Source organism: Branchiostoma floridae, chromosome 4, assembly GCF_000003815.2.
Source record: "Branchiostoma floridae strain S238N-H82 chromosome 4, Bfl_VNyyK, whole genome shotgun sequence".
In the NCBI taxonomy this organism is placed as follows: Eukaryota; Metazoa; Chordata; class Leptocardii; order Amphioxiformes; family Branchiostomatidae; genus Branchiostoma; species Branchiostoma floridae.
Window position 1 is genome coordinate 9,677,157 of NC_049982.1, and position 27,245 is coordinate 9,704,401.

Sequence of the window (27,245 nt, forward strand, 5' to 3'; positions counted from 1 at the left end):
ATGAGTGTCAATGGCTTTCCAAACCCCTACTGACCCCAAGATAAGAGTGACAAGTATCGGATAGGTCCCAAGACGGCGTTGCCATGGCAATCATACTGACGTCCAGGATCCAGGAATAATCTGTTTTATAATCTGTGTGAATCGTCCGTGGGAACTTTTGTATAGACTCTGACGTCATCGTGGTGCGGATGAGGGATTTTCTACTTTTATGACGTCGTTCGTTCCGCAGCCACGGAGGGACGACTGGGGACGTTTATTGTTCGTGGGAAGGAGACGGGCCGCAAATGACGGGATCGGCAAAGAGAATGCTCCTCGATCAGCCAGCGCTCGTGAGGAGCAATTCATTCGAGCACTACAAAAATGCTATCAACAACAAAATGATAGCTGATAGGGACATCCCACGGAAAAAGGGCAGATTTTTTTTCTTCAAAATTTACCTCACTTCAGGGCAATTAATGGCAAGTATTACTTTTCTTTAACAATGGTACGCAGTGACAAGCGGCGATGGTGATGATGATGATGATGAAATACCAATCTCTTTTTGGCGCCGTCCTGATTACAGCATGGCGGTGATAGCCGACACCACCTGTAAGATGTACTTCCCACATCCCACTTTCCTACACTAGCTACGGCAGCGCCTACCGTTACGATAAAAGAAGGAAGAGCGGTTATCTAGCGAATCTAACGTTAATGTTACATCTATTTACATGTCGTATTTACTATACAAAGACAAGATGACACATTACATTGATTAACTTTAACATGTTTAACTAGTATGCAAAGACAAAGTGACAACGGGGCGTCCCATATTAACATTTGTTTTACACGGTCTTTTCTGTCAGTTTATCACGGATTTCAAGCGTGTTTATCTTTCTGATAACCTAACACACATAACTATCGAAACTATTCGAGGGCAATCCTCTGGTAGAATATTCAGAAGCGACACTTAGCGGCGGGTGATCATAGTGCACACTAAAAGCCGGGAAGTACGGTGACGTTGCCATTACCGATTGCCATTTCTTTCTTCAAGTTGAGGAAAGTTTTACTTTATTTAGTTAAGTGGATAAATATCAAGGGAGTTGATATCACCGCAAGAAGTGTTTCATCGAAAAAAAGTTACCCCTTCTCGAACGGCGTGAATGGACTTGCCCGAGTGACCTTTGTGCTATCAGCTGTTTTACAGTGATCATAGTGCACATGCAACGTTAGAGATCGGATGATCTCACGTCAGGTTACGTGTTAGAAACTGCTTTTCCGGCATGGTTTGCTCGGGTACCTTCTGACGACGTCTTCCCCCGTCTTCTGTCGTCTTGTTTAAGTGTGAAAGGTACGTGCTGTATCAAGGAAAGCTAACGTTAGACATTCTATATTACTTTCTCAGAAAATTTAGGAGAAAACATAGCGCGGCTCTCGATCTCCCGCCTCTCGATCTCGGAGCCTGGCTAAATGATCGATGATCTGCTTGTTTTCAAACTTTTGCACTTCTCTCTCTCCCTTTGATTAGATGCCCGTAATACGTATGTAAGATTTGAAATGATGACACAGAGAGGCCATATTATTTTTGAGATGTAAAGGAAGTCATAGCTGTTGACATAAACCAAGGAAAGACCAGTTGCAACTGGTTGACCACGTCAGCTGATTTCAGCTTTAGCCTTAATGAGGGATTATCCATTCAACACATATGGGGGTGTCTAGATATTTTTTGATCTCTCCAATATTTCTGTCAATTTTCTTTATCTGTATATTCCACAATCATAATCAAGGGGAATATGGTATTGTTATTCTAATGCAGTTATTCTTTTTACCATTTGTTGTTAGTTAAATCAATTCCCTTCCCCCTTGTCTCATTTTTGTCAATCATTCTCAATGTTTAATATATCATATATTTACTGCTTGTGATATTACTGTTAGGGCTGTACTACATAATGAAATAGTGGGGTGCAGATACTTGGTTACCATCTTCCTCTACCTGAGAACATTTCCTCTCCTTAGAATTTTCAGTTGCCTCCTTTTCATCCAACTTACTGTTAAAGGGAAATGTTTGCAGGGGTTTTATGTTCATGATATTTACGGTGACATCTTTATCAGGAACTTAAAACCACCATGAACGTTTTTCACACTTAAAGCCTCCATGGCAGTTTCAACCAATAACTCAAAGCCTCTGCAAACATCCCAGTTTTTCTTTGATAACTAATTACAAAGATATAGATATCTGCAAACGATTTCGGCGTTTTACATACAATATAGGTCACTTGAATTGAGACAGTAGTAAAGTAGTCAACAATTTCTTCCCATTAAGAGTTAGAGGTTGTGACGGTCATCGATTCTGCTGAATAACGTCATGAATGCATTACAGGACAAGGAAAGCCTGCAAAATTCTGATAACAGACTGTAACATCAACTCTCATAATTCCACCAGATGCCGTAATACTGCCACATGAGAAAAAGTACATGAATCTAAAATGATCTAAAGAGATGTACCAATGCAGCATCAGTAATCCTGAGGTACATACAATTCAGATATTCAGGTGTTCAAGATAATCTGGAGAGGGCCTCTATAACAATATTTGATGTGGCGGTATTATGGCACCTGTTGGAATTATGAGAGTTGATGTTACTCACATTGGCATTCATAGATGGAGGATTTTGTCTGGACGTATCTCAAAATTGACAAATCTCAGTCAAACGTTTGTTGGTCTACGTTGATACCTGTTTCACAAAGTAAACTTAAAAAGGAGACAATACAATTGCTACAATTGCACTTATAGTACAGTATGTCCTGTAAAAAATCTGATGTTTGCAGAGCAATTGACATCAATGCTTAGCTTGTTAAACATCATGCTTTTTCCAATATTTGTGCCAAATACAATTATAATTATAGTGATCTCATTGTATGTGACTTATGTTTAACTAACTCAAACAGCTTTTCCTGTCTGGATTATGGCCTGACAGTTTTTGCTTGATTTTGATAAATAATTCAGAGACATCTAAACCACCCCAGACCTGTTGTCATTGATTTTACTTGACGGAAGCCAACGGCTGCTCTGAAATCTCGCCTATATTAAAAATGAAACTCACCTCCGTCCAACCGTTCTTCCCCTTATCTAGTTTACAGACAACCCGTCCACTCTTGCTGCAACTATCTTCAAAATGAAGTGAATCTGTACATGTCATAAAGGATTGTCCTTATAGTTTGTCTTGCAGTTCACTTTTGCTCCCTAAATGTTCCAATCAGGCCTGGGATGTAACAACAGTTTACGAGCCCGTAACTGACTATCACAATACATTTGATGTATCTCATTGACGTCCCAATGGGAGATGAAAAAAGGCTGCATTTTTCATTAAACGCAATCCCTTACATCAAACTCATTATGTCTCCGGAACAATCTATCTGGTCTGACATGAGCTGCCCCCATGACTTGATTAGATTTTGCAATTTCCCTTCCCCAGCCTTCTCCCCTAGCCCCTCCGCCTGGTAATTGACCAAGCAGTCAGAATATTCATTGCCATTATGGGCAGGGGCTGAATAATTAAATTTTGTTTGGTAAAAGAGCGACGTGCACGTGATAGATCGAGTTTTGTATTTGCGTGGGCTGCCATACGTGCGCGTGCATCTGTTTGGACAGGGTCGCTCTCCCGTAACCGAGTCATTCAAGTGATCTGGCTCTCCGTAGCTAACAGTGTCGGTTCTGCCCCAGCTTCTGAACAGGTGCAACATGGAGTACGTAAAACAGGGCTGCCTCCACGAGATGTTTGTCCGCCAGGCGCAGAAGACTCCGGACGCCGTGGCCGTGGTCTCGGACGACGGGAGGCAGCTGACGTTCCGGGAGCTGAACGAGTTGACGGATGTCCTGGCGCTGCACCTGCAGCTGAAGGGGGTACAGGTGGACACCATCGTCGGCATCTATCTGGAGAAGTGCCTGGAGTACCCCATCGCCTACATCGCCACTCTCAAAGCAGGTAATGTCCTCCATCATAACTTCCACACGAAAACCTGATTCCAATTTTCCTTCTGTGTTGCGCGGGCGTACATTCTGTCCATATTGATTATGTGGGCCTTGATGGATCCAGGTCATATACATGTCCTGCCTGACCGGGCACCAATTCATCAATGAATGCACCAGCGTGTTTTAGAAGAACAGTTTCGTTGGAATTGGGTTCTCTGTAATGACAGTTCACTGATATGGTGGGCTGTTTCCTTTTATTACAAAATTTATGACTCAAATTCAATGTAAAAACAAATCATTTATCAGAATGGCAAACTGCAGAAACTGTGTTTAGTTGGCATTTATTGATTGAGGATTTTGGTGGAACCAAAGGGCATGTGAAATCTTAAAGAACTTGAAAACATTAAAGAATGCTGTCATAGAAGCTGCAAAAACATGTTTGTCAGGCAAATATATCTAAAGTCAGTCACATCTGCTTGCTTCTCAAGCCACTTAAAAACTTTTGCCCTTCTGTCTGCTGTAGGTGAAAATTATATTGGTAAATTCTCTTGGAATCCTTAGAAGCACAGGACATCTTCATGAACTGAACATCATCATGTACTTGCCAGTATTTTACAACCAGCTATCCCTTCAAATTTGTCATTTTCCCTTGAAATTTGACAGTTCCTTTTGTCCTTTAGGTGATTGTCAAAAGTACTTGCCACCTTTTATCGGCTAACTGTAATACATCCCCAAACTATTTGCATGTAGTTACACCATGGGTACTTAAATCCAGTCAATGCCGCTCATGGAGTGGCGGGTTTAACGTGAGATGGACCGAAAGCTGATATGCAATTGTCAGTATTACATGCATAACCCAAACCACAGCGATCAGATCACTTTTGTGTCTGTGTGATTAGCATGGCATGAAGGGTGGCCATGGATGGATTAACCTCCGCTCTACCCCAACAAGGTCGTTGTACGGAGTGGAGAGATGAAATTGGCTGTGACAGCCGTTAATGAGCTGTAGAAAACATGGGTAGTTACACAACAGGGCATGTAGATTCAGCATCGTGTTCTCAGTGCACACAATCATTACAACAAGGGCTTGAAGGTGTGTTAACGTTGTTGGTGTGGTCTGTATTCTGAAGTATACGTTTAGTTGAAAGATCAGTATATTTTAGTATAATGGCAAGCTTTAGATCAGTGGAGATGTTAATGCCATAGGCAAGCTATTAATAAATGTCCCAGGGATTAATTCATTAATGATAATGAAATGAAACTGCTCTTCTATTTTGTTTTACATTGAATTAAAAGAATTTCAGATGACAAGAGAACTCAGATGTGAACTAGAAAGGCCGACATTTGCTTAGGAGCAAATACAGAATATTGCAATCCATCTTCATCCTTGAAAAAATCCCAAAATTTAACAATTTGAAGTAATGTTTGCTCAAAGGGAAAATGAGGTACTGTGGGCACTTGTCCTACACACCTTCATGCCGAGTTTTAGGTCATTTGTTTTCAATATAAGGGCATAGGAGCCAAAAATATACATTTTTTAGTTAAAAAGGGCTAAAAATCCCCAAATAACTCGTTTTATATGTGCTCTATGAAGAAAGTGTTGATGGGGTCCTGTTGTCATATGTCCAATTTACCTTTGTACCAAATTTCAGGTCATTTGGTTTACATACAAGGGCATAGAAGCCAAAAATATACATTTTTAGTCAAAAATGACTGAAAACCCCAAAATAACTTATTTTTAAAGTGATCTACGAAGAAAGTGTCAATGGGGTCCTGTGAGCATATGTTCAATGCACCTCTGTACCAAATTTCAGGTCACTTGATTTCTATACAAGGGCATAGGAGCATAAAATATACATTTTTAGTCAAAAATGGCCAAAAACCTAAAATAACTCATTTTTGGTGTCAACAATGAATAAAGCGTTGATGGGGTTCTGTGGTTCTATGTCAAACGCATTCATGTACCAAATTTCAGGTCATTTGGTTTTAATACAAGGGCATAGGAGCCAAAAATAGACATTTTTAGTCAAAAATGGCCAAAACCCCTAAAATAACTAATTTTTGAAGTGATCTATGAAAAAAGTGTTGATGGTTTTTTGTGCTCATATGTCCAATGCACCTCTGTACCAAATTTCAGGTCATTATCTTGTAATACCAGGGCACAGGGGCCCAAAATATACATATTTTGTCTAAAAATGACCAAAAACCCTAAATATCATAATTTCTAAGGCCTTTTTTAAAAAAGTGAAAAAAACATCTGGGGGTATTTGCTATTGCAACCTCTCTGCCAAATTTCAGCTCATTTGGCCAAAAAATGAAAAAATTAATCCCATTTGAAGATTTGACAGGAGAAGAAGAAGAAACCAAGGAAAAACAATATATTGCATCCCATACTATGTATGGGGATTGCAATATAAAAATACTCGGTCATTTATTAGAAGTTGTAAACGAGTAGAAGGAAAAATATCTTTTCTCTGACTTCTTCATTTCTTATTTACCATTGAAACCAGACATTTACATTACCAAATATAAAACCCTGCAACATTCTTATCAATGTACAATTCCAGGAACTGGCCATAGGATGTATTTTTTAGAAACAGTACAAGACTAAGGCTATAAAGATGAAGTATAGGCTGGTGCTCTATCCTTAACCCATGCTGAGGTTACCACTTTCAATCTCCTATCACCTACCAGTACTTGTGCTGCCATGTATTTGACAAGTAGACCGATAGCCAAAGCTTTGTCATCAATTATAGTGAAATGAAATCCCTGTCTAACATAGCTTAGAAAGTCATGTGTATCAGGTTTTGGTAGAAGTATATACCATTCAACTCAATACTGTTGTATATATCAATCATAGTCTTTTGATATTCGCAGTTTTACAATTTATGACTGAAAAGATTTCGAGGTTGTGAAGGCAATTTCTGAAAGGTAATAAGATTGTGGGCAAAGAGAGCATGTATTAAAGAAAACAAGGAATAATAAATAAAACATGGTCATTTTTATTTTTTTAACCTAACCTTGAACACAGACTTTGAAACTAACATTGGCACTTAAAGAGACTGACTGATTATATATGGTATTCCTGATAAATCATGTAATGATATTAGTATCAGATCTTATGATGGTTTATTAGACCACATTGATTTGATCATATTGACAACATCCTCTGGGAACCACAAAGCCTGCCTACTTTGTAAAATCTAAGTGATCAGGAAGGTTGAACTAAAGACACAGAGAATGGTATACCAAACAATAGATTTTTAGTTTTGTTCTTTCATATTCTTCTTTGGCCTCGAAATCAACTTAAGCATTTCATGACATTTTCTAATATTTTTTGCAATCTACGGCATAATTGCTCATTTTGCAGCAGCTTTGTACCGTATGATTGAAACCTTTTTTGAACCTGCTGAAAAGTGTATGTTGTGCATGCATATGTCATCCATATAATCAAATCAATATGGCCTTATATCAAAGTCCAATTATCCGACTTCCTTCTAAAACAAAGTGGTTAAAACAACATCATACATTACACTGTTGATTCAACTCTTTAGAATTGTTTGTCAGCATTTTAGTACTCACACTCAGCGTGTGTATAAGATGTGCCTTACAATCCAATAGCTCGATGGAAGTAATCATAACGTTACGGTTGGTCGAAGGGCCGTTATATTGCCGGAAAAGTTGGCTCCGGTGTCACAGACGTGAGGTGGAGATGATGAATTTGTAATATTTGATAACTGCAGGCTTGGGCACCGTGCACGATCAAACACCCGGCGTACCCGAGCAAGGTCGTCTCTGATTGCGCCGAAATGAAATCCCTGGCGACCGACGAGCTAAATGAGCTGTAAGAGATTACCAGCAGAGTGTCATACAGTTCAGTTGTCTCATGTTTTACACTGTCACATAGATGATTAGACTGGAAAAACGACCCATGGAGAGGTAGAGATATTGTTACATGCATGATGTATGTCAGATTTGTTTTGGAGCTCCAATAATCACTTCTTTTCATGGGACCCAATCTTTATCTTTTCGAGTTGAGTTTAAAGAAATGTGAAGTTAGATTTTTTTTACATAATTTCACACATAATCACACAAGACCAGTGTCCGTTGAATTGAACAAATTCAACATTGCAGCCATAGCTACAAGTAGCTTTGATTAAGACTATTTCTCTCATGCAGAATTTGTAGCCTTCCATTCTAAAAAAAAACATAATCGTCTTTTTCTATGTACCAAAGGTGTGACTTGAATCCCATTAAACAATGGAACAGCCCCAACAGCACCTGTCAGTGAAGTATGCATGGCCACGTTCCTGCAGCACTGTGGTTTATTATTCTCACAGGTAGCCTGGGATAAATGTAAGGCTTGAGATATATATAGATCTAGCAGCAGACAGCAAAATACAGCAAAATACAGCAACTTTGGATGAAGTTAGAGACATTGGACAGGAACAAAAAATGTCATAATTTTGATATGTTTAGAAATGAAACATGGCTAACACCACAGTACAAATAAACTTTTAGAAACAGATTAGCTAAGCTGTAAGTGATCAGTCTACATATAATATCAAAAATGTGAATTTGCTTGTGTATCGAAAGCGAGGGAACTTTTCTTGAATGTCTCTGAAAAGGATATTCTCTTGGTGATTAGTATAACACTAGTTCACCTTTATACATGGGCTAACCTATTTTCAAAATGGGTTTAGGGATATCCAAATGGTGGACGGTGGTTTCACATTGTGATATTTTTAGAATATTGCAGTTTGAAACCATCATTTGACTTGATATCCCTATGCTGCTAGATACCGTGTTTTTTAATGCAAATCTATATAGGTTACTCCTCAGATGAAGGTGAAATAGACTACAATACACCGATTAACAACAAGATGTCATTCCATCCTGTTGTAGGTGCCGCGTACATGCCACTGGATGTGTCGTACCCAGACCCCCTCCTGCACGACATCCTGCGGGACTGCGAACCTGCTGCCGTGCTGACGAGTCCTGACCTCGCGGGAAGGGTCAAAGGTCAGAATAAACCCATATTTGTTTTGGCCTTTGCTTGATAGACTTTTTAAAATGACAAATGTTATTTCTTCACTCTGGAAGTACTAAGTATGTTTACAATGGTAATTCATACTGGAACATTGCTGTCCTTGGTGCTGAATGTGGCTGTTGTGGCTGTCCTTGGTGCTGAACAATTATTCTTGTCCCTGTATTGGCATTGTAGGTTTTTCTTTCATTAATCTGTCTGTTAACTGTTCTTTCAAAAGTAAATGAGTTCTTGTTCACTGTTCCAGGTATATGATTTGCAATGAATTATCACTAAATCTTGCAGGAGGGGAGGAAATGGATCTGTTTTTCTAGGAATGCAGAAACCTTTTCTCTATGCCCAGCATTATGAGAATAAAGAAATCTAAGAATGCTGCTTTATCCAAATTCTTTCAGCAACATAGACTGGAGAACTGAGCTGAAAATCTACAAGAATGCGTACAGACACACAGGCTATTAACTTCCTTTTGCCGTGTCAATTACCCAAGTGGGTGATCACATTATCATACTAACGACATCATTTGTCGGAGCAGGTTGACTGTATTGGTATTTAGGACGTCCTCTAAGATTACATATTACATTTAATGTGTGTGACTGATGCCAATTCATCTGTTCCATATTGTTGTTAGCTGGTTATATGACCTTGAACTAACATTAACAAAAGACAAACAAGAATCCTAACGGGAGGTGCCCCAACACGGTACGCTTTTTCTTGCGATCAAACTCATGGCGCTCCATCGCTAGTTGCCTGAGAGTGGTCAAATTTTGATGACTGAATTTTTTACACATAGATTTGAACAACATACTTGAATAAGAAATGCATTCATGTGGTTCATGAACCTTTCGCGCTGCATGTTACAAGCGGCAAACTCTGTGAGACAATTTCGTGTATGTAACCTTGCAATTTTGTTCTACGCTGGGCAGTGTGCCTAACTCGGTACGCTTTTTTTACATTTTGCTCTCTACAGAAGTAAGTGGTAAATTTAAGTACACAGAAAAAATTAATAATATGATATTTTAGCTTTCTTTTGACAGTAAAATCTTGACTGTATGTACTTCTTGTCTCACATGAGGAAGGCTGTACCTAGAACAATCCAGCTCATGTTTTTACGGGCAATGGGCTGAATGCACTGATTGTGAATGCCCGACTAAAAAAACCATTACGAAAAAAAAACCCGCTAACATCAACAAAACTAGGTCTGATTATATGAAAATATCATCTACATCTCTCTATCAAGTCTTATTTTCATAGACAGCACGAATCATTTGTTACAGTCAAATAAATCTTTGGAGCGTTCTCTAGTCTGTCACCTTCACGGCCACACTCCCTTGGGAGTACAATGGTGGCAATGTTTATGTCGCTTCCTTTTGGTTGCTTTTCTACTCAACAGACATTTGAAGACCCATATTCATAGTGTTTTATGGAGCTTTATTTATGTGTATCATGGCAGTTGTGTGACTGCTTGAAAAAGTTCGTATAGTTAGCGACACGAGCCGCCAATATGCAGAGGCCGGTGACCGCAGTGATTCAGCACTGTCAACATTACTGTTAGAATTCTGGGGTTTTTTTTAGACATGAAGTAAATATGTTAAAGTATACTTGGAATGCAATTAAAGCTGTTTGCATGGACTTAGTTTATTTACCTTTGTAATCAGCATAGTCAGTGGTAACAAACACGGTGTACTTATGGATAATAAGATCAGCAAAAAATCCGTTCCGTCTTACGACGGGGACCGTCTTAGGGCGAACCCCGTTAAACTACAAGTCCTCGCCACCTAATGAAGCATTTTAGGTCACATATAAATCACATGATTACACATTGTGTTATGGAAGGTTCTGTATGCAAATAAATTCTTTATTCTTTAATTGAATTATGGGAATCATAGAAAAATTGATGATATTTGATACATATATTTTGCACTTGCAATTTGATAGCGGAGCAAACCAACACTACTGATATTCCTAAAGCTGGGTGCTGTCATCTTTGTTAGAAATTTGCAAATAATTGTCATGAAAGAGCTTACAACTCTTCACATTGTTGCTCCAGTGACAGTATCAAAAATGTTTTCTCTATTAAGTAAATGCTAGGATGTTCTTACTGGCAGAAGAGTCATTAAAATTAGAAATGATGGTAACAAGTCCTGGACACCACTATCACCTTACCTTGATCTTTAGCTCAGTTCAGTCCCTATAGCTAGAAGTGGTCTTGCATTAGCATCACTGTTAAAACATGACAGTCATCCATCTCCCCAGCTAGGGTAACCAATTCTCTTTACTGTCAATTATAAAGTTAGCATTTCCTTTCCACCTACGCAGTCAATACATATGGAATGAGAAATAATGGAGGTCTGTGTTACGTGGGTGGGTTTAATTTTCTTGGTCACACAGAATTACATTTTGGCAGTTCACCCGCCCACCAATCAATAGAACAATTCAAGGTCAATACAGCAATGTCAGTACAAGCTACACTTAGACTGAATGGATCTGGGCCGGGCAAAGAGAAGTGTATAGCTAGTAATAGACTTGGTGTCAAGCAGAGTTTTCCTGGCTATTCAATTAATTTTAAAACAAAAGCTGTGTCCATCTATGGAGAGATGTCAAGTACAGGAAGGATAAGGAAGAGGGGAGAGTTTGAATTTTGGCTGTCCACTGAAAAGTTACTGTGATTAGTTCCTAACAATACAAAGACAGACTGCTTTTAATCTAGAATGTTAGGGTTGTACAAAGCCGGGCTTGTGCAACTTTCTACAGTCATACTGTAGGACCAAATGTAGGCCAAAAGACACAGAATATCAACTTAAAAATGGTTAACACAAAATGCTCTGATTCACGTTACTTAAAACAACACTTCTTTTATCTCTTTCTTCACATACGATATGTATTTCCTTGTGATGTGCATTCCAGTTTACAGTAACTGTATTAGATGCAACATGTCCTTTGTTCCAGGCGTGACGTGTGTTGTCTTTGATGACAACTGGCAAGAAAAGATTAAGGAAGAAAACAAAGAACTGCTGGGGATTTGGCCAGGAACATGCCAGCCTCCTCATGTTGATCTGGACAACCTTGCTTACGTCGTTTACTCCTCTGGAACAACAGGGAAGCCTAAAGGTGGGAGACTTCACTGTTGTGTTATACTTGTATATACATGACAGAAGGCTGTTGGAACTTGGATAGTTGAACACAATAATGTTAAGGCTATGACATGTGTATCATCAATCAAAGGGCCATCATTTTTTCCAAGCAATGACCTACTGTAATTCCTGATTTTTTCAATGTACTTTTATGTTCATGGTTTTCACAGTGACGACTTTAACGTGAACTTATCATTACTGATAACAAATAAATCGCAGACTTTATTTTACATGCACATGCTGCCACTGTGAACATTTAGTTCCGAGAACAAATTGTATTTTCTCAGACCGAGTCTGAAGACAAAGTGAATTACAGTACTTTATCATTTATGAGCACCAAAGTAATATTTGGGGGAAAGATTGGATTTCACTTTTTTCTTCCCAGGCATCATGTGTCCCCACAGAGGCGCTGTGTTTTCCTACCACTGGCGCCACGAGAACTACCCGTTTGCCGAGGACGACAGAGTAGCATGTAACGTCTTCTTTGTGTGGGAAATGATGCGGCCTCTTCTTAAAGGTGAGTCAATGCCATTTGTCCTGACTGAGAGACTTATCTTTCCTGCCTAGTAGGTGGGCTAAAGAGTGAACTGGACACAATGTCAAATTTGTCTGTGTCTTAAAAATTATAGGAAGTGTTTGGCTAATTTGATCTTAAACTTTCACAGTGTAAGTTTACAAAGTATAACTAAAGGGAGAAAAATGCATCTCTGACATGTAGTTTTGTGTATCAAAAAACCTTTTCCAGTGTTATGCGCTTATTCTGACACCTAAATGTAATCATTCTCAACACGGCGTAGGGTTAAAGATTAATTATGAATGCTTTGTATTATTTAACAATGAAAATCAATTTTCATTCAGCCCCTACCACATCCATTTATGCCTTCATCAAACTCAGCTGGTTTGCTGAGACAACTCAATCTAATATTTACGATGTGTGGCTACAGTCTGCTGCACTTTCCAATATTTACTTGTCCATGGAAATGTCAAGATTGCAGGGATAGAAAGTTTTCAGGACAGATGAAGCTCTATTTCATAAGTTAAGAATGGTTTTAGACTGATTTAGATTTGGAATGATGAAATAATTTGGAAGTGTTAGACTTTAATGTCTGGAATGTCTATCTTGTTTTAAGTTTGCCCAGTTGGGCACAAAGCAATATAAACCACCAGAATTGCATACCACACTGTGAAACCAATCCTGTGGTACACTGTCTCTCGCTACTGTCAAACCCACACCAGTACTAGTAAGCCCATTGGGACCATTTTCTCGTGGTTACCACAGTCAGTTATGTAATATCTTCCCCCCCCCCTCTCTCTCTCTGCAGGCATCCCCCTGTATGTGATCCCTGATGATGTCATCTATGACCCCACCCTCCTGGTGGAGTTCCTCGGCCGTCACGGCATCACCCGTATCCTCTTCACACCCTCCCTGCTGGAGGCTGTTCTAGACACAGAGGGAGTCAACCTGAACAATCTACAGAACCTCCGGTGAGTAGGTGTGACCTAAACAATCTACAGAACCTCTGGTGAGTAGGTGTGACCGAAACAATCTACAGAACCTCCGGTGAGTAGGAGTGACACCTGTTGTTCAGTGTAATATAACTAGCTGCTGCTAGAATATGAATATGTAATGAGCACGCATTTGCAAGTCATGCAATTCTGTTTGTGAGGTGGGCTGATGAGAGCAGGCAACAGTGACACAGGTGGCAGGAGTAGGGCATGAGTAGGAGTAGGGTATGTATCTTTTTAGATGTTAGCTGAAATATCATGTGTCATAATGCTACATGTAGTTCACCTTAATCCGAGGGGTAACGTAAATTCAGTGTTTAAAAAAACAGGTATTTAAAAATTCCAGGTCAACTACGTGGGTTCCAAATTTTAACATTTTCAAAATATTGTAATGTGAAACTCCAACTTAACAATCCCCAAATACCCTATTTTTATATACAACGTAATGCTATGTAGGTGACCCTACAGATAAAGGTGAACTAACGTTATATCTTTGGTTAATAAACATAGTCTGAACTTGATTTTTGCATACTGGTGTACTGACATCTTTATTGGACCTTCAGAGTGATCTGGCTGTGTGGTGAGGTCGTCACCACAAGTTTTTGCGAGCGTGTGTGTAAGGCTCTGCCCTGGGTCCAGCTGCTCAACCTGTACAGTGTCTCCGAGACACACGACATCGCAGTGGAGGACCTCACAGCCTACTACAAGGCATCACAAGAGGTAAGTTAGCTTATTATTATTATATAATAAGAGCTTTCCTTTGTTATCCTGTACAGGTCTGAGAAATCTTGTTTGTGTGTAGGTGTTGTAAGTTAGAGTAATTGTAACCTTCTTCCTATAGTTGTAGACTAATCTGTATGCCATAGAGCAAGCTTGTATTGGTAACAGAACATCCAGACAAGGTTTACAATGTGATACTCTTTTGTCAATTTGGAAAAGTCTGGAGTAGCTAGATGTTTGGTTACTTTCTGATGACTAATGGCAGTAACATTACCATCAGGACGTTGACGTTGTATTCCTCCCATCCAGTCGTCAAGTCAGCGGAAGTTCTGTCCTGTAGGAAGACTACTGGAAGGTGTGAAGGTTTACATCATGAATGAGGAGCTCCAGCCACAACCTGTGGGTGTCCCAGGAGAGGTCAGTACTGGCTTCAGCACAATGGTTTTCATGCTTTCTATGTTCATGGCATGATTCAGGGTTTCATTCTACAAATTTTGTGAATGGGCTCTTTTCAGTGTTCTTTCTTCAAACACTACCTTTCTGAGCTTTTAGGAAGATAAGATTTGTAATCAAAGTCATTCAAGAACAGGTTATGTTGGAAGCTTGAGAACACTCAAGACACGTCTTCAGCATGCCAGCTTAAAGACTAGAGAAGTGTTGACAGTAAGAAAGTTGGCCTTCCATATCTGCTGCTGACTAATTGCCTTACTCATCTGCCTGTGATGTGTTTCTAGATCTACATCACTGGTCCAACCCTGGCAAAGGGTTACATCAACCGGCCCCAGCTGAACAAGGCGCGCTTCCTGCCATGTCCATCCAGACTGGCGGTGAGCGACGGAGACAAGCTGTACAAGACCGGAGACTGGGGGTATCTCCTGTCGGACGGACGGCTGGAGATCTGTGGGAGATGTGACACCATGGTGAAGATCAGGGGATACAGCATTGAGATACAGGTCTGTGTGTTGTACATCTTCCTGTTTACATGCTCAGTTGCCCCTTGTTCCTCTTCTCATGGATTGCATATTCATTTGATAGTGCTTCACCTCTTATTATGATGGTTAAAGGTATTTTTTATCATTGTCAATCATAGAGTAAATGATAAAGCCCAGGTACAACTTTGTGAATGCCGTGTAGTAATGTGTACCTTCACAGCACAGTGTCAATGCCATGTAGCTTCTATAGAATTGTTCATAGGCTGTTTTTGATATAGTTGTTGATGTCTATCATAAACCCCAAGCAGGGATACAGATCAGGTGACAGACACATGTTCCCTTAAGGCTACAATCAAAGAGATATCTTAGCATAAAATTTCATCTATATTGGTAAATAACATTATAGAAGAATACAAGACATAAGTTTACATTTTGAAGATATTGAGAGATAGATTGTGGCATTCTGAAAAAAGTTTGAAAATCTTTCATAGATAAATGTTAATTTTACTAATAAGATGTCCACTGTTTCAGGCTGTGGAGGCTGCCCTCCTGGAGCTGCCCCTGGTGAATGCGTGCGTGGTGCTGGCGCAGGGCGAGGAGGGTACAGACAAGTTCCTGGTGGCGTATGTCGTTCCCGAGGGAGAAACCAGCCGGAGGGAGATCCGGGCGGAGCTGAAGAGACGGCTGCCCTTCTACATGATCCCTGCTCACTTTGTTTTCCTCGACAGGTAACTGGAGGGATTCAAGTTTGATTTTGAAGGAAGACTTTTAAAAAGTTAAAACATAGGAATGTAATTATGATTTTTGAGGAAAAATTATAGCAGACTAATGAATTGTCTTCAATCACATGATATTTTACAGTCAAGCTTATCCAACTTTGGTAAACTATAGGACAATAACTTTTTGATGCACGCAAGATACATTCAATATGTTTTTCACATTGTTCAATTGATGATGAGTTTTTGAATATAAAATTCTTCTTAGAACCTTTACAATGATACATTTTACATATTACTTGCCTTGATAATGAAAATGACAGTTGCCTTACTTTGTTGTTACACTTTAATTTTTCCAAATTCTAAACTGTTTCAGTCAGCAGACCCTAAAACTCTGCTTTGAATTCCCCCAGCATTCCTCTCCTCGCATCCTCTGGGAAACTCGACAAGAAGGCGCTGCCCCCGCTGGACATGGGCGGGGAGGCCGAGGCTGATGAGACAGGGGCGCCGGCCACGGACACGGAGAGGGCACTGGCCTCACTGTGGTGCTCCATACTGCAGCTGAAGACTGTGGACGTACAGGAGAGCTTCTTTGACTTGGGAGGGTTGGTGTCACTCTGTCACGTATGGTTTGAGTACTGTGTGTTAGGTAGGCTGCTTACTTGATGGGTAAATGGGATAGCTAAGTAAGGTATCACTGCATTTTGAAGTCACCAAATTGCTAGATCATCTGTGTTTGAAGTGAACATAGTATAAGATTTATCTGACAAGTGAGTGACTGTGTGTATTTTATGTCTTGAAACATTATGAATTATACTTCTGTCTGTTTTATAGGACCTGGCAAATGTTGACTCAATTTTCAGAAAGACTTAGTTACAGATACAATCATGTCTGACTGACATTGTTGGTATTTAGTCGGTAACTAAATTACCTTTAAGTTAATGTTTTGTTTTCAGCCACTCCCTGCTGGCAGCCAGGCTCCTGTCTAAGGTGAAGGAAGAGCTTGACGTGGCCCTGTCAGTTAAGGACCTGTTCCAACACCCCACCGTCTCATCCATGGCCCAGCTACTGGACACCAAAAAGGCTCCGGATAGGAAACGCAGGTCAGGAGTTGCAAGCACATTTGAACATTGGCGAACCAAATTTGTGTGTGGTTTTGGCACACTATTGACAATTAGCCAAAGAGGCTCAGTGGGCATCACTGTCAGGGAACTTTGTGTAAAGTGCCTTTCCCAAGGGCACAACACCGGAGCATGGCAAATCTCGAACCTAGGTTCCAAGCCCAACACCCTACCAGTTATGCCACACACAATGTCACAGCTGATGTTATTAATGCTAAAGCAGTAAGCATCAAGATTATTCTTACCAGCCATTTAAAATTTGTAAATGAGTGCTTCTTGTACAAAAGGTAGATAAAGAAGTACCGGGTAAATCATAAAAGTTCACCTACACCTGTAGTCTCTAAAAAATAAAACAAGAAAAAAGCCCTGTTATTTTGACACTGGCTAACCATATAGTCGCAAGTATACTTGGCAATGCTACCGGTAGTTTAAATGCTGTCCATAATAATTCTTGTTGCAGTGCGTCAGAGCCTTCAGAACGTAAACTTGACCTGCAGAAGGAGGTGGACCTGTACGACCAGGCCGGAGTCAGTCTGGACATCCAGCTGCGAGCGTTCTGGCGGTCGGTCCAGTACGGCAACCGCTGGAACAATGGAGGGGTCCTGCTCACCGGTGCCACAGGATTTCTGGGTGCCTTCATATTGAGAGATCTTCTCAGAAGTACAAAGGTACCATTCACATCTTTTAACTCATGTCTATACTTGCTGCATTTAGTCATTAGGAAGTTCAAATTGAGAACGCATTCTGTTCAAAGGCCATACGTTACAGTTCTCAATTTTTACATTCCAAGTGGGACATAGTGTGTCAAGAAGTATGCAATTATCATAAGTTTGAAGAAAGCCTTGGAAGAGATGTTACTATAATACATATTAAGGTACTGCTTAAGAAATCATGATAATCAGTCACTGACAAAAGATAGCATATGCTTTTTGAAACACTTAACTCTTTTGAAAACTTTTATAATCCAAATGCGTTATTGATATTTACTGGTACATGTGATAAGGAGATACTGTTTTATTGATAAGTGGTCACCTATTGTGTTCTCCATAGGTCCATGTGTACTGTCTGGTGCGTGAGCTGCCTGAGTTGAGTGCTAAGGAGCGCCTGCGGGACAACCTGCAGTATTTCGGCATCCTCCCACAATGTAACGGCAGGAGCAGTCCCAATACCAACATGTTCCCTTCTGGAAATTACAGTGGAAGGTAGGTCACCAGTTCCCAACGTTATTTGCTGATATGACGTAAGAGTCTTAATGGCATGCAGTGCATGTGTTGCAAATTTACAATCATGGTACATTTTATACCTGATTCGATAATATTCCTTATTCCAACATGCTTCGCAATAAATTAAATACTATATATGATACAACTTAAGCTTCAGTATTCTATCAACAATAGTAGACAAAAAAGCATCTCATACATTAATGACATTAGTTTTTCAATCTTCCTCATTTTTGGTGAGCATTGTAGTGTGCTTTCAAACACTTCCCAACTCAACTCCTGAATTCTTAAAAGAATCTTACTATTTACTAAATAGTCTGGTGTGTCTGGTATTTTGTCTGCTTTTGTATTTTGTGTGCTTTTGTTGACTTAATGAAAAAGAGAATTTCTCTGTATGATCTACTTATCTTCCCCCAGACTCAGCCCAGGACACAACAGCCCGTCCAGAAGTCGGAGCCCATCAGGACGACACAGCCCGTCCGGACGCCGTTCCCCGTCAGGGCGGCGCAGCCCGCTCAGCAGCCGGAACCACCTGGCCGTCAGTCCCGGGTACGCAGGTCATGTGACTGAGGAGATGGAGCAGATGGAGAAGGCTTTTGAGGAAAGAATCACCTGCATCAAAGGTATGGTCATATACTTAGTGATGTTAACTATGTAAGGTTGATGGTAGACCTCTAGATGGACATTCAAGGAAAAATGTCAACGACTTCAGGAAAGGTAAATTATCTTGACAGTGCATATTCATTGTTGTGTACAGGTATGTTTAATACACCATTATCATAATTCATTTTATCCTGGTATTGAATCACTTTGAAAGAATTATTGTCACTCATCGTAACTTGTAACTGTTCCTCCCTGTTAGGTGATGTTTCCCTGATGAACCTGGGCATGAGTGATGAGGACTACAACTTCCTCAGCCATGAGGTCAGTGCAGCAGCATCACATTAACTTGTACTTACTCCTGTGGGGAATCAATTCTAGTCCAGTCACATCGTTCATAAAACATTTCCCAATGAACAAGCCTGACATTGACTTCATCTATTGTTGAAAAGTGTGGTTGCAACATTCACAAGTAGTTATCAATCCTACTATGATCTTGTGACTTTTCAGATTGACTTCATCGTCCATGCTGCTGCACATGTCAACCTTATCTATCCATATGAGGTGAGCTTGCAATAGATACAGTTTCTGTTGTGATTATTCTCATCGTTTTTTATGAGCAACATTAGTTATATTATTTTTTTATGCCGTACACTACCAGTTGACCTGTGTAATATACATATACATGTATTTACAGGCCCTACATGGCCCTAATGTCCTGGGGACCCAGAACGTGGTGCTCTTTGCCTGTACCAACAAGATCAAACCTCTTCACTACATCAGGTAAAGATGTTCGCTGTTACTCTAAATTACATGTACATGTAACAACCTTATTGTAAGTTTCTCGGGGAGACAATTCAATATTTTCTATTTTGATAATTTGGATGATCATCATATACCAGGATTAATTTAATGCTAGTTCACCTGTTATTTATCTGGGAGGTAATCTGCATTCATTGTTTTTAACAACAGTTTACTAAAATGAATAGGGATATCAAATTGATGGACGGTGGTTTAATCTTGTAGTAAATTAGAAATGATTGCAGTTTGAAACCACCGTGGGTTTTATACCCCTAATTATAAATACTCTATTTATATATACAAACAACAGTATATGTTACCCCATGGATAAAGGTGACCTAGCATTAATGTTATGTTGGTAGCTTTGTAACAGTGGTGTTTAAGTACTGCCTATCGTCCTTGCCCAAGGGCACTAGTGCTTTTGTGGCGACGGTGATAGCAGTCGTGATTTGTGATCCGGCTGCCCGGGTTCGGCGCGGGTTCGAATCCCGGGAGTCGTGATGTTGTTTCTTTCTGTTCTACTCGCCCCTCTGGTTGTTTCAGCTTGAGTAGATGTCCTATTGAATACTTTTCTCTGAGGAAGGTTTCACATGTTTCTCCGCAGCACCAATGCCGTGTTCCCCCACGGCTGCCGGCAGTGTGGGGAGGAGGAGGACATGCTGCAATACGCCTCTCAGCTGACAGATGGCTACGGGCAGACCAAGTGGGTGGCAGAGCAGCTGGTGCTGAGGGCCAAGGCTAGGGGCTTGCCTGTCACAGTCTACAGACTGGGTAAGGATCGGTACTGTATTAACTGCTACTACTAGCCTGTCACTGTCTATAGACTGGGTAAGGATCCATACTGTATTAACTGCTACTACTATAACTTAAGGCTGTTACTGTCTACAAAATGAGTACTAGTAAAGATTGGTACTGTTAGTAATAAGTTTACTCCTACTACTAGGCTGTCACTGTGTACAGACTGGGTAAGGATCAGTACTGTATTAACTGCTACTACTAGCCTGTCACTGTTCATAGACTGGGTAAGGACTGTATTAACTGCTAGGCTTTTATTTTCTTCTTGTTGGGTATTAACTATAAGTATTTGTTTTGAATAGGGATATTGTGGACATTATAAAAGACTGAATTGGACTGATTGTTTTAGTTAAGATTAGGTTAAGACACGACTCTGTATCATCAAGGTAGCCATTGATATTTTTTATAGAACAACTTCACTGGTTGTAGCAAAACAAAGTAATGAAAAGGACAATGATTATGTACAAAATTAAGCAACTGAAAATGATTAAATCTTCTACAAGTGAGTCAAATGAACAGATGTCTTAATATGCATACATTGATGATGCTTCAGATGACTGACATAAATCCACCTCCCACCCCCTGCAGGTAACCTGTCAGGAGACAGCCATCTGGCCTACTGGAACCCTGCAGACTTCATCCTGCTGACCCTGCAGGCCTGTGTGGACACCATGGCTGCACCTGACATAGACTGGCAGGTAGGAGAACTACATGTATATGGAGACTATGTGTACATGTACATCATTTGTATCAGTTAAGAAGCATGTACATTTGTATCAGCTTTTCTCAGGAGCATGAAAGCTTATGTGTACATCATAACAAACTTGAAATTTTGTTTTAACACAAAGCATTATGAACTCAAAATTTCTAATAATAGTCAAACCTGTACAAATGTGACCACTTTTTAGGGATCCCTAAGGTAATTTTCCCCATTGACACAAACATTAAGAATCCTGTGTGTAGTGACCACCTGTCCATATAGACCTGATTTTATTGGTCCCTTATAAATGGTATTCCTTGTTTCACTATAACTCCATCATCTTCATCAGGATGGCTGACACACTGCTTTATGGATATTAATGAAGTGCTGAATCAGATATTATAAAGTATTCACAGATGTTTCAAATGTTGGTCAATGGTTTGTCTCTGCCCCACAGATTGAGATGACTCCAGTAGACTTTGTGAGTGAGACCATCGTGATGCTGTCACAGAACATCATGCTGGCGGCAGGAAAGATCTTCCACCTCATCAACCCACAGCCCATCAAGTCACAGTAAGGAGCTTTCAGACTCATGACACATCAGTTCAAGTAAACTGTTGCTAGTTCACCTTTATTTTTTTTAACATGGAATATTAGGGATGTCAAGTTGCCAGACTGTGGTTTCAAATTGTAATATTTTCAAATTATGCAGTTTGAAACCTTTGTCCGTCGATCCGATCCCTAAATACCCCGTCTTTAAAACCAACAGATATATGTTACCCCACAGATAAAGGTGAACTAGCGTTACATCTTCTGTGCTTGCAAACTTATGATGAATGCATCCAAGTTTACATATCTTCTGTCACTTGGAGAAGATATTTTGCATACAATCTGATGGCACAAGACCCAGTCGCATTGAACTGTCCACTTGTTTTCACCACAGGACCCTGTTTGATTGGATGCGTGTGAATGGATACCCCCTGAAGTTACTTCCACACAAGGACTGGTGCACAAGGTATGGGGAACACTATAATCAGACAGGCAAGACAGTTTAGGGCTGATAAAAAAAACAGTGTGCCTGAATAGGAGCAAGGACCTTCTTGATATGAGGTAGCACCCACCAGATGAATTCCGGTCTAAAATTCAGAAAAATTTAATGTCAAGTCCTGTTTGTATAAAACCTTACACAACCATAGATCAATTGCCAGTTTGTGTGTTTGATTCTTATCAGATAAAAGATGTTCTGAATAATAACTGTTGTTCCCTTTTGTGTGCTTCAGGGTGGAACAACACAGTCGAGAGCAGGGGGAGGAGTCAGGCCTTGGCACCATGATCAGGTCCTTAGAACATTTACTACATTTTTCTATAAGCTTTCTCTGCAATGGAGGTTATCTTTTCACTAGCCTTAGTTCATTGGTCAGTAAAAATAATCGCGGGGAAGGTTTGAGGGAATTGGCAGGTGCCTAGTCCTTCCCATCTCAGCATTGTCTTAATTTTACAGTGAACTTCACAGTAACTTTGGCAGGTACCTTCCTTTCAATCTTGGCATTGTCTAGGTTTTAGACAGGAACTTTGACAGTCTATAACAGTCTTCTGTTTCATGATCTTCACAGGGACCCCACAGTTTTCACAGCTAGAAGCACCTACAATATGCACAACTTCAACTTCGTGATGTCGGCACTGGGGCTAGCGTACCCAGAGATCACCAGGGAACTTCTCAGGACATACTTCCACAACCTCACCCAGCGAGGGGTGCTCACCTGTAACAAGAAACTGCGTGCAGGTAACTTACTGTCAACACAATCCATGTTCAGATGTCTATCATATGAAAGGTAAACTACTCAGATAATGATTTAGATAATAGCTATGTTGGAAAGAAGAATTTGTTTTGAAGTGTGGTTTTGTTCAGGTGCAAATTCCCAGACTAGATGAATAATTTAAAGTATATAACATATTGGCATTAGCTGGTAATTTTTATTAAGAAATACTTTGATCCATCAATTTGTATTCTGCCCATGCCACGGCAGTAGACTTGGTGTTGCTCGCTATGAATTCTTACAAAATGTAACCCAGTGTGGCTCTGTTGGTTCTCCCTTGTGCTAAAGTTTAGCACTTTTAATTTGCGGTGATTCAGACATGTTCATATTTCTTGATTTAATCGTCTGGTCCGCTGGCTGGGAAGGTATTGAATTCTCACAAAATGTAACCCAATGTGGCTCTGTTGGTTCCCACTTGTTATACTGATGCATGTAAAAGAGTGCTAAAGTTTGTATAATAAGCACTTCTCATTTCCGGTAATTTAGATGTGTTTGTATTTCTTGATTTAAGCGTCTGGTCCGCTAGCTGGGAAGGTAGCCGTGGTGACAGGTGCGTCCAGCGGTATCGGAGCCAGCACGGCGCTGTACCTGGCGCGTGCGGGTGCGCAGGTGGTGCTGGTGGCACGCCGGGTGGACCGGCTGCAGCAGCTGCAGAAGGACGTGGAGGCAGAAGGGGGCGTCGCCATCGTGGGCAAGGCTGACGTGGTCAACAGGAAAGAGGTGGGTTACCTGTTTGTTGGCAGCTGTTGTTTTCAAGAGGAAGTTTTGTCCAAGAACTGTAGATTCCATTTGCATGTACATGATACAAGTAATGAATTTTTAGGCCTTTAGACATTAGAACTCCTTATGACATTTTCCTGTTCTTTTCTAGGCTACATTGTGGATACACGTACATCCTTCTTCCTTTGTTTGTCTGTTTGAGAAGGACTATCAATGATATCTTCAAGTTGTTTGGTCTGCATCATAAGAACACCATCTAGATATTCAGGGCTCGAAATACCACCTGCATATGCAGGGAAGTGTATGTGGATTGTTATTAGCTGTATTGAATGTCTACCTATAAAGTACCAAAGAAAAAAAGAGCAGTGGTTCCTGAACAATTTTAGTATGCATGTCAGGACGGCGGAGACTGAAGTGTATTCTCAACTACTTTATTCCATGAAATCCTACTAGTAGTACTACAGACACAGGGCTGGTCACTTGACACATTACTATGTTGCTAGGGTTCAGGTAACTTGTAGTGATGTTATGTGTCCAGGTGAAGGACATGATGAAGCATGTAGAGACGACGCTGGGCGGGGTGGATGTGCTGGTGAACTGTGCCGGTGTGATGTACTACACCATGATGTGTTGTTTGTGTTCAGGTGTGATGTATTACACCATGATGTGTTGTTTGTGTTCAGGTGAAGGACATGATGAAGCATGTGGAGACTACACTAGGTGGGGTGGATGTGCTGGTGAACTGTGCCGGTGTGATGTACTACACCATGATGAAGAACATGCAGGAAGAGCAGTGGGAGAGACAGGTCGACCTCAACTGTAAGGTAAGAGTATCATCACCATCATTGTTTCTCAACTTCAAATAAGGTGGCTCTTGTTACTTAATTAACCCTCTTTTCCTGAGTCATCTGGCTACTGCATGATAGAGATACATGTGGAGTGGTGCTTGTCTCATTTAAAAAGTACAAAGCTCAACTTGTATTCGAGCTATGGAACTACTGGATCTCCAAGGATTTCCAAGATAAATATTTTGTACTTGATCATGTGTGCTTTATATCATTCTGTACATTTCCAGGGTGTGCTGAACTGTATAGGAGCTGTCCTGCCAGGCATGGTGGAGAAACAAACAGGCCACATCATAAACATGTCTTCTGATGCTGGAAGGAGGGTGAGTTCTTGTTTTGCCCTTTTAAGTTTTAACATATCCCAGTGGTGGCAGCAAAACTAGAGCAGAGGAGCTGTAGCCAAAGTGCAGTTTTAACATCTTGTTTATTCAGACTTGCTGCTAGGTGAAAGTAGGGAGCTAACTTTTATTTTATTTATTTATTTATTTATCTTTAGGGTAGTCCCTTCAGTTAACGTAGTAACTGATTTCCAAGGGAGCCCTATATACATGTTCGCCCATGTTCACACAACGACGGGTTATACCGCCCTACGGGGTGACACACCCGTCCGGGTGAATGATGTAGATCACCATGTGGCTGATACGAGACAGAGGTCGCCAGGCCTCCATCCGGGTGATTTGAAGTGAATCACCAACTTCCGACAGAAGGATTTGCACCAATGCACACCGCACCATCGCACGTGTGGGGGTTCTTTAACGTGCATGGGGTATGGCTCTCCCCATACACGGGACCTCCATTTAACGTCCTATCCGAGGGACGACTCATTTTTCACTTGAGTAAAGTGAGGAAAGTCGTGTAAAGTGCCTTTCCCAAGGGCACAAGACCGGCAACACGGCAGGCGGATTCAAACCGGCGACCTCTCGGTCACGGGCCGAATACACTACCACAGTGCTACACGGCCCTAACAGTGTCAATTTCCATATTTCTGTGCAAATATGATGAGAACCTTTTCTGTAGAGCAAATCAAAGGCTAATTTGAAACTTAAATGACTCTTTAGTTGTCTACTACAACCAGTTAGATTTCTATTAAAGGTGAAAGATGACGTTGACAGTACAACATATGTGTCATAACATAAACAATATGTTTGTCTGTTCCACCAGGGTTTTGCAGGTCTTTCTGTGTACTCAGGCACAAAGTTCTTCATCGAGGGTCTGTCTCAGGGGATGAGGCACGAGCTGTCAGGGTCAGGGATCAGGGTCACCTGTATCCAGCCAGGGGACGTCAAAACAGAACTCCTGGGCCATACAACAGACATGGAGGTAATGTGGGGCTGCGCTTGTATCCTCAGGTGTAATGCAGATTGTTCTAGTAGTATACTGCGGAGCAATGCAATTCTATAAGTATCCTTAATTGATTCTGTCTGATAAGACCCTTAAACCAACACAGCAACCCTCACAGTTATGAGAAATAGAAATCATAATAAGGTATCAAAAATAAGTTTCGTCATGTCATTCTTGAGTTGGCACAATTGTTGCACCAAAAATCTTTAGTGGAGCAGTCACTATTTAGCACTGGTCAAAGTAGAACATGACTTTTTCAGGTTAAGTCCCAGGCATTTACAATCTGTATCATCTTGACTTCCTCCTTCACAGGCTAAGGAACAGTTTGATGGCAGTGGACAGTGCACCATCCTCAACCCTGAAGATGTTGCCAATGCTGTGGTGTACGCAGCCAGTCAGCCGCCCCATGTTGGTGTGAACGAGATTCTCATTGAGCCAAGGGAGGCACCAATCTAGAAATCTGGTGAACCACGATGTACTTTGCCCTGTCTTTCATGGAGAATGATATGAAGAACCAATTGCAAGAAAATATCTCTCTCTGCAGTTCTTGTAGCAAACAGGTTTAGAATGATACTGAAGCAATGTTGAACAGTGATTCCTAATACAAAAATTGGACTTACCTAAAGTTTTGACAGACCAACTCTGGTCTTTGCCAAGGAACGAGCAATCCACTGCTTCTGTGACATCACGTTATACAGATAGAACATGTGACTCAGTGAACAGCAGATCAACCAACACAGATAAAGTTTCAAGCTAAGGTTTAAAATGATGTCTTTCAAATCTCTTTATCACAACAAGGCTACTGAAAGCATTCCCTGTAAAGCCCATGTACTGAAGAAAGAAAGCAATTCAGCTTGATTCTTATACATGTTTATTATTAGATAGAAGTATTGCTGACTCTTGTTGCCAAACAGGAAATGTTCAATGTTGCCAAATGTTACACTCAAACTTGTTGGCAGATGTGTGCTGAAAAATTATTTTATTCTTCTTGTCAAATGGGTTGCAAATGTGGGAAATACTAATATTATTATTATTGTTATACTAGATTATTTATCAATTTAAGTGGCAATAAACTATTTAATTTCATGGTGAAAGGACCACATATATGTCTACATAAAAGTAACAAATATAAATAACTGAGCAATATGTACAACAATTTGTACTGAGGGTTTGAGTAACCTTTGTATGGTTTGTCACATCTACTTTCAATTTCAAAAAAAATTTTAAACAATCATCTTTTACTTTCCACCATGAATTGAACACCTATTAAACACAAGAATGAGGTG

At 40.4% G+C, this 27,245-nt stretch overlaps 1 protein-coding gene across 1 annotated transcript; it reads left to right on the plus strand.

Moving 5' to 3' along the window:
- The first annotated feature begins 1,143 nt into the window (after nucleotides 1-1,143).
- Nucleotides 1,144-27,079, plus strand: LOC118414006 (linear gramicidin synthase subunit D-like). Its single transcript, XM_035817716.1, has 29 exons — nucleotides 1,144-1,327; nucleotides 3,699-3,960; nucleotides 8,853-8,969; nucleotides 11,941-12,102; nucleotides 12,511-12,642; nucleotides 13,448-13,610; nucleotides 14,195-14,351; nucleotides 14,661-14,768; nucleotides 15,086-15,304; nucleotides 15,815-16,011; nucleotides 16,413-16,604; nucleotides 16,956-17,102; nucleotides 17,581-17,788; nucleotides 18,171-18,322; nucleotides 18,758-18,963; nucleotides 19,203-19,264; nucleotides 19,451-19,504; nucleotides 19,638-19,723; nucleotides 20,346-20,512; nucleotides 21,125-21,234; nucleotides 21,694-21,809; nucleotides 22,180-22,251; nucleotides 22,517-22,573; nucleotides 22,850-23,019; nucleotides 23,565-23,773; nucleotides 24,457-24,597; nucleotides 24,849-24,941; nucleotides 25,780-25,938; nucleotides 26,272-27,079. The coding sequence occupies exons 2-29, from the start codon at nucleotides 3,717-3,719 to the stop codon at nucleotides 26,413-26,415; spliced, it is 4,044 nt and encodes a 1,347-aa protein (XP_035673609.1). The 5' UTR covers nucleotides 1,144-1,327; nucleotides 3,699-3,716; the 3' UTR covers nucleotides 26,416-27,079.
- The last annotated feature ends 166 nt before the right edge of the window (nucleotides 27,080-27,245 follow it).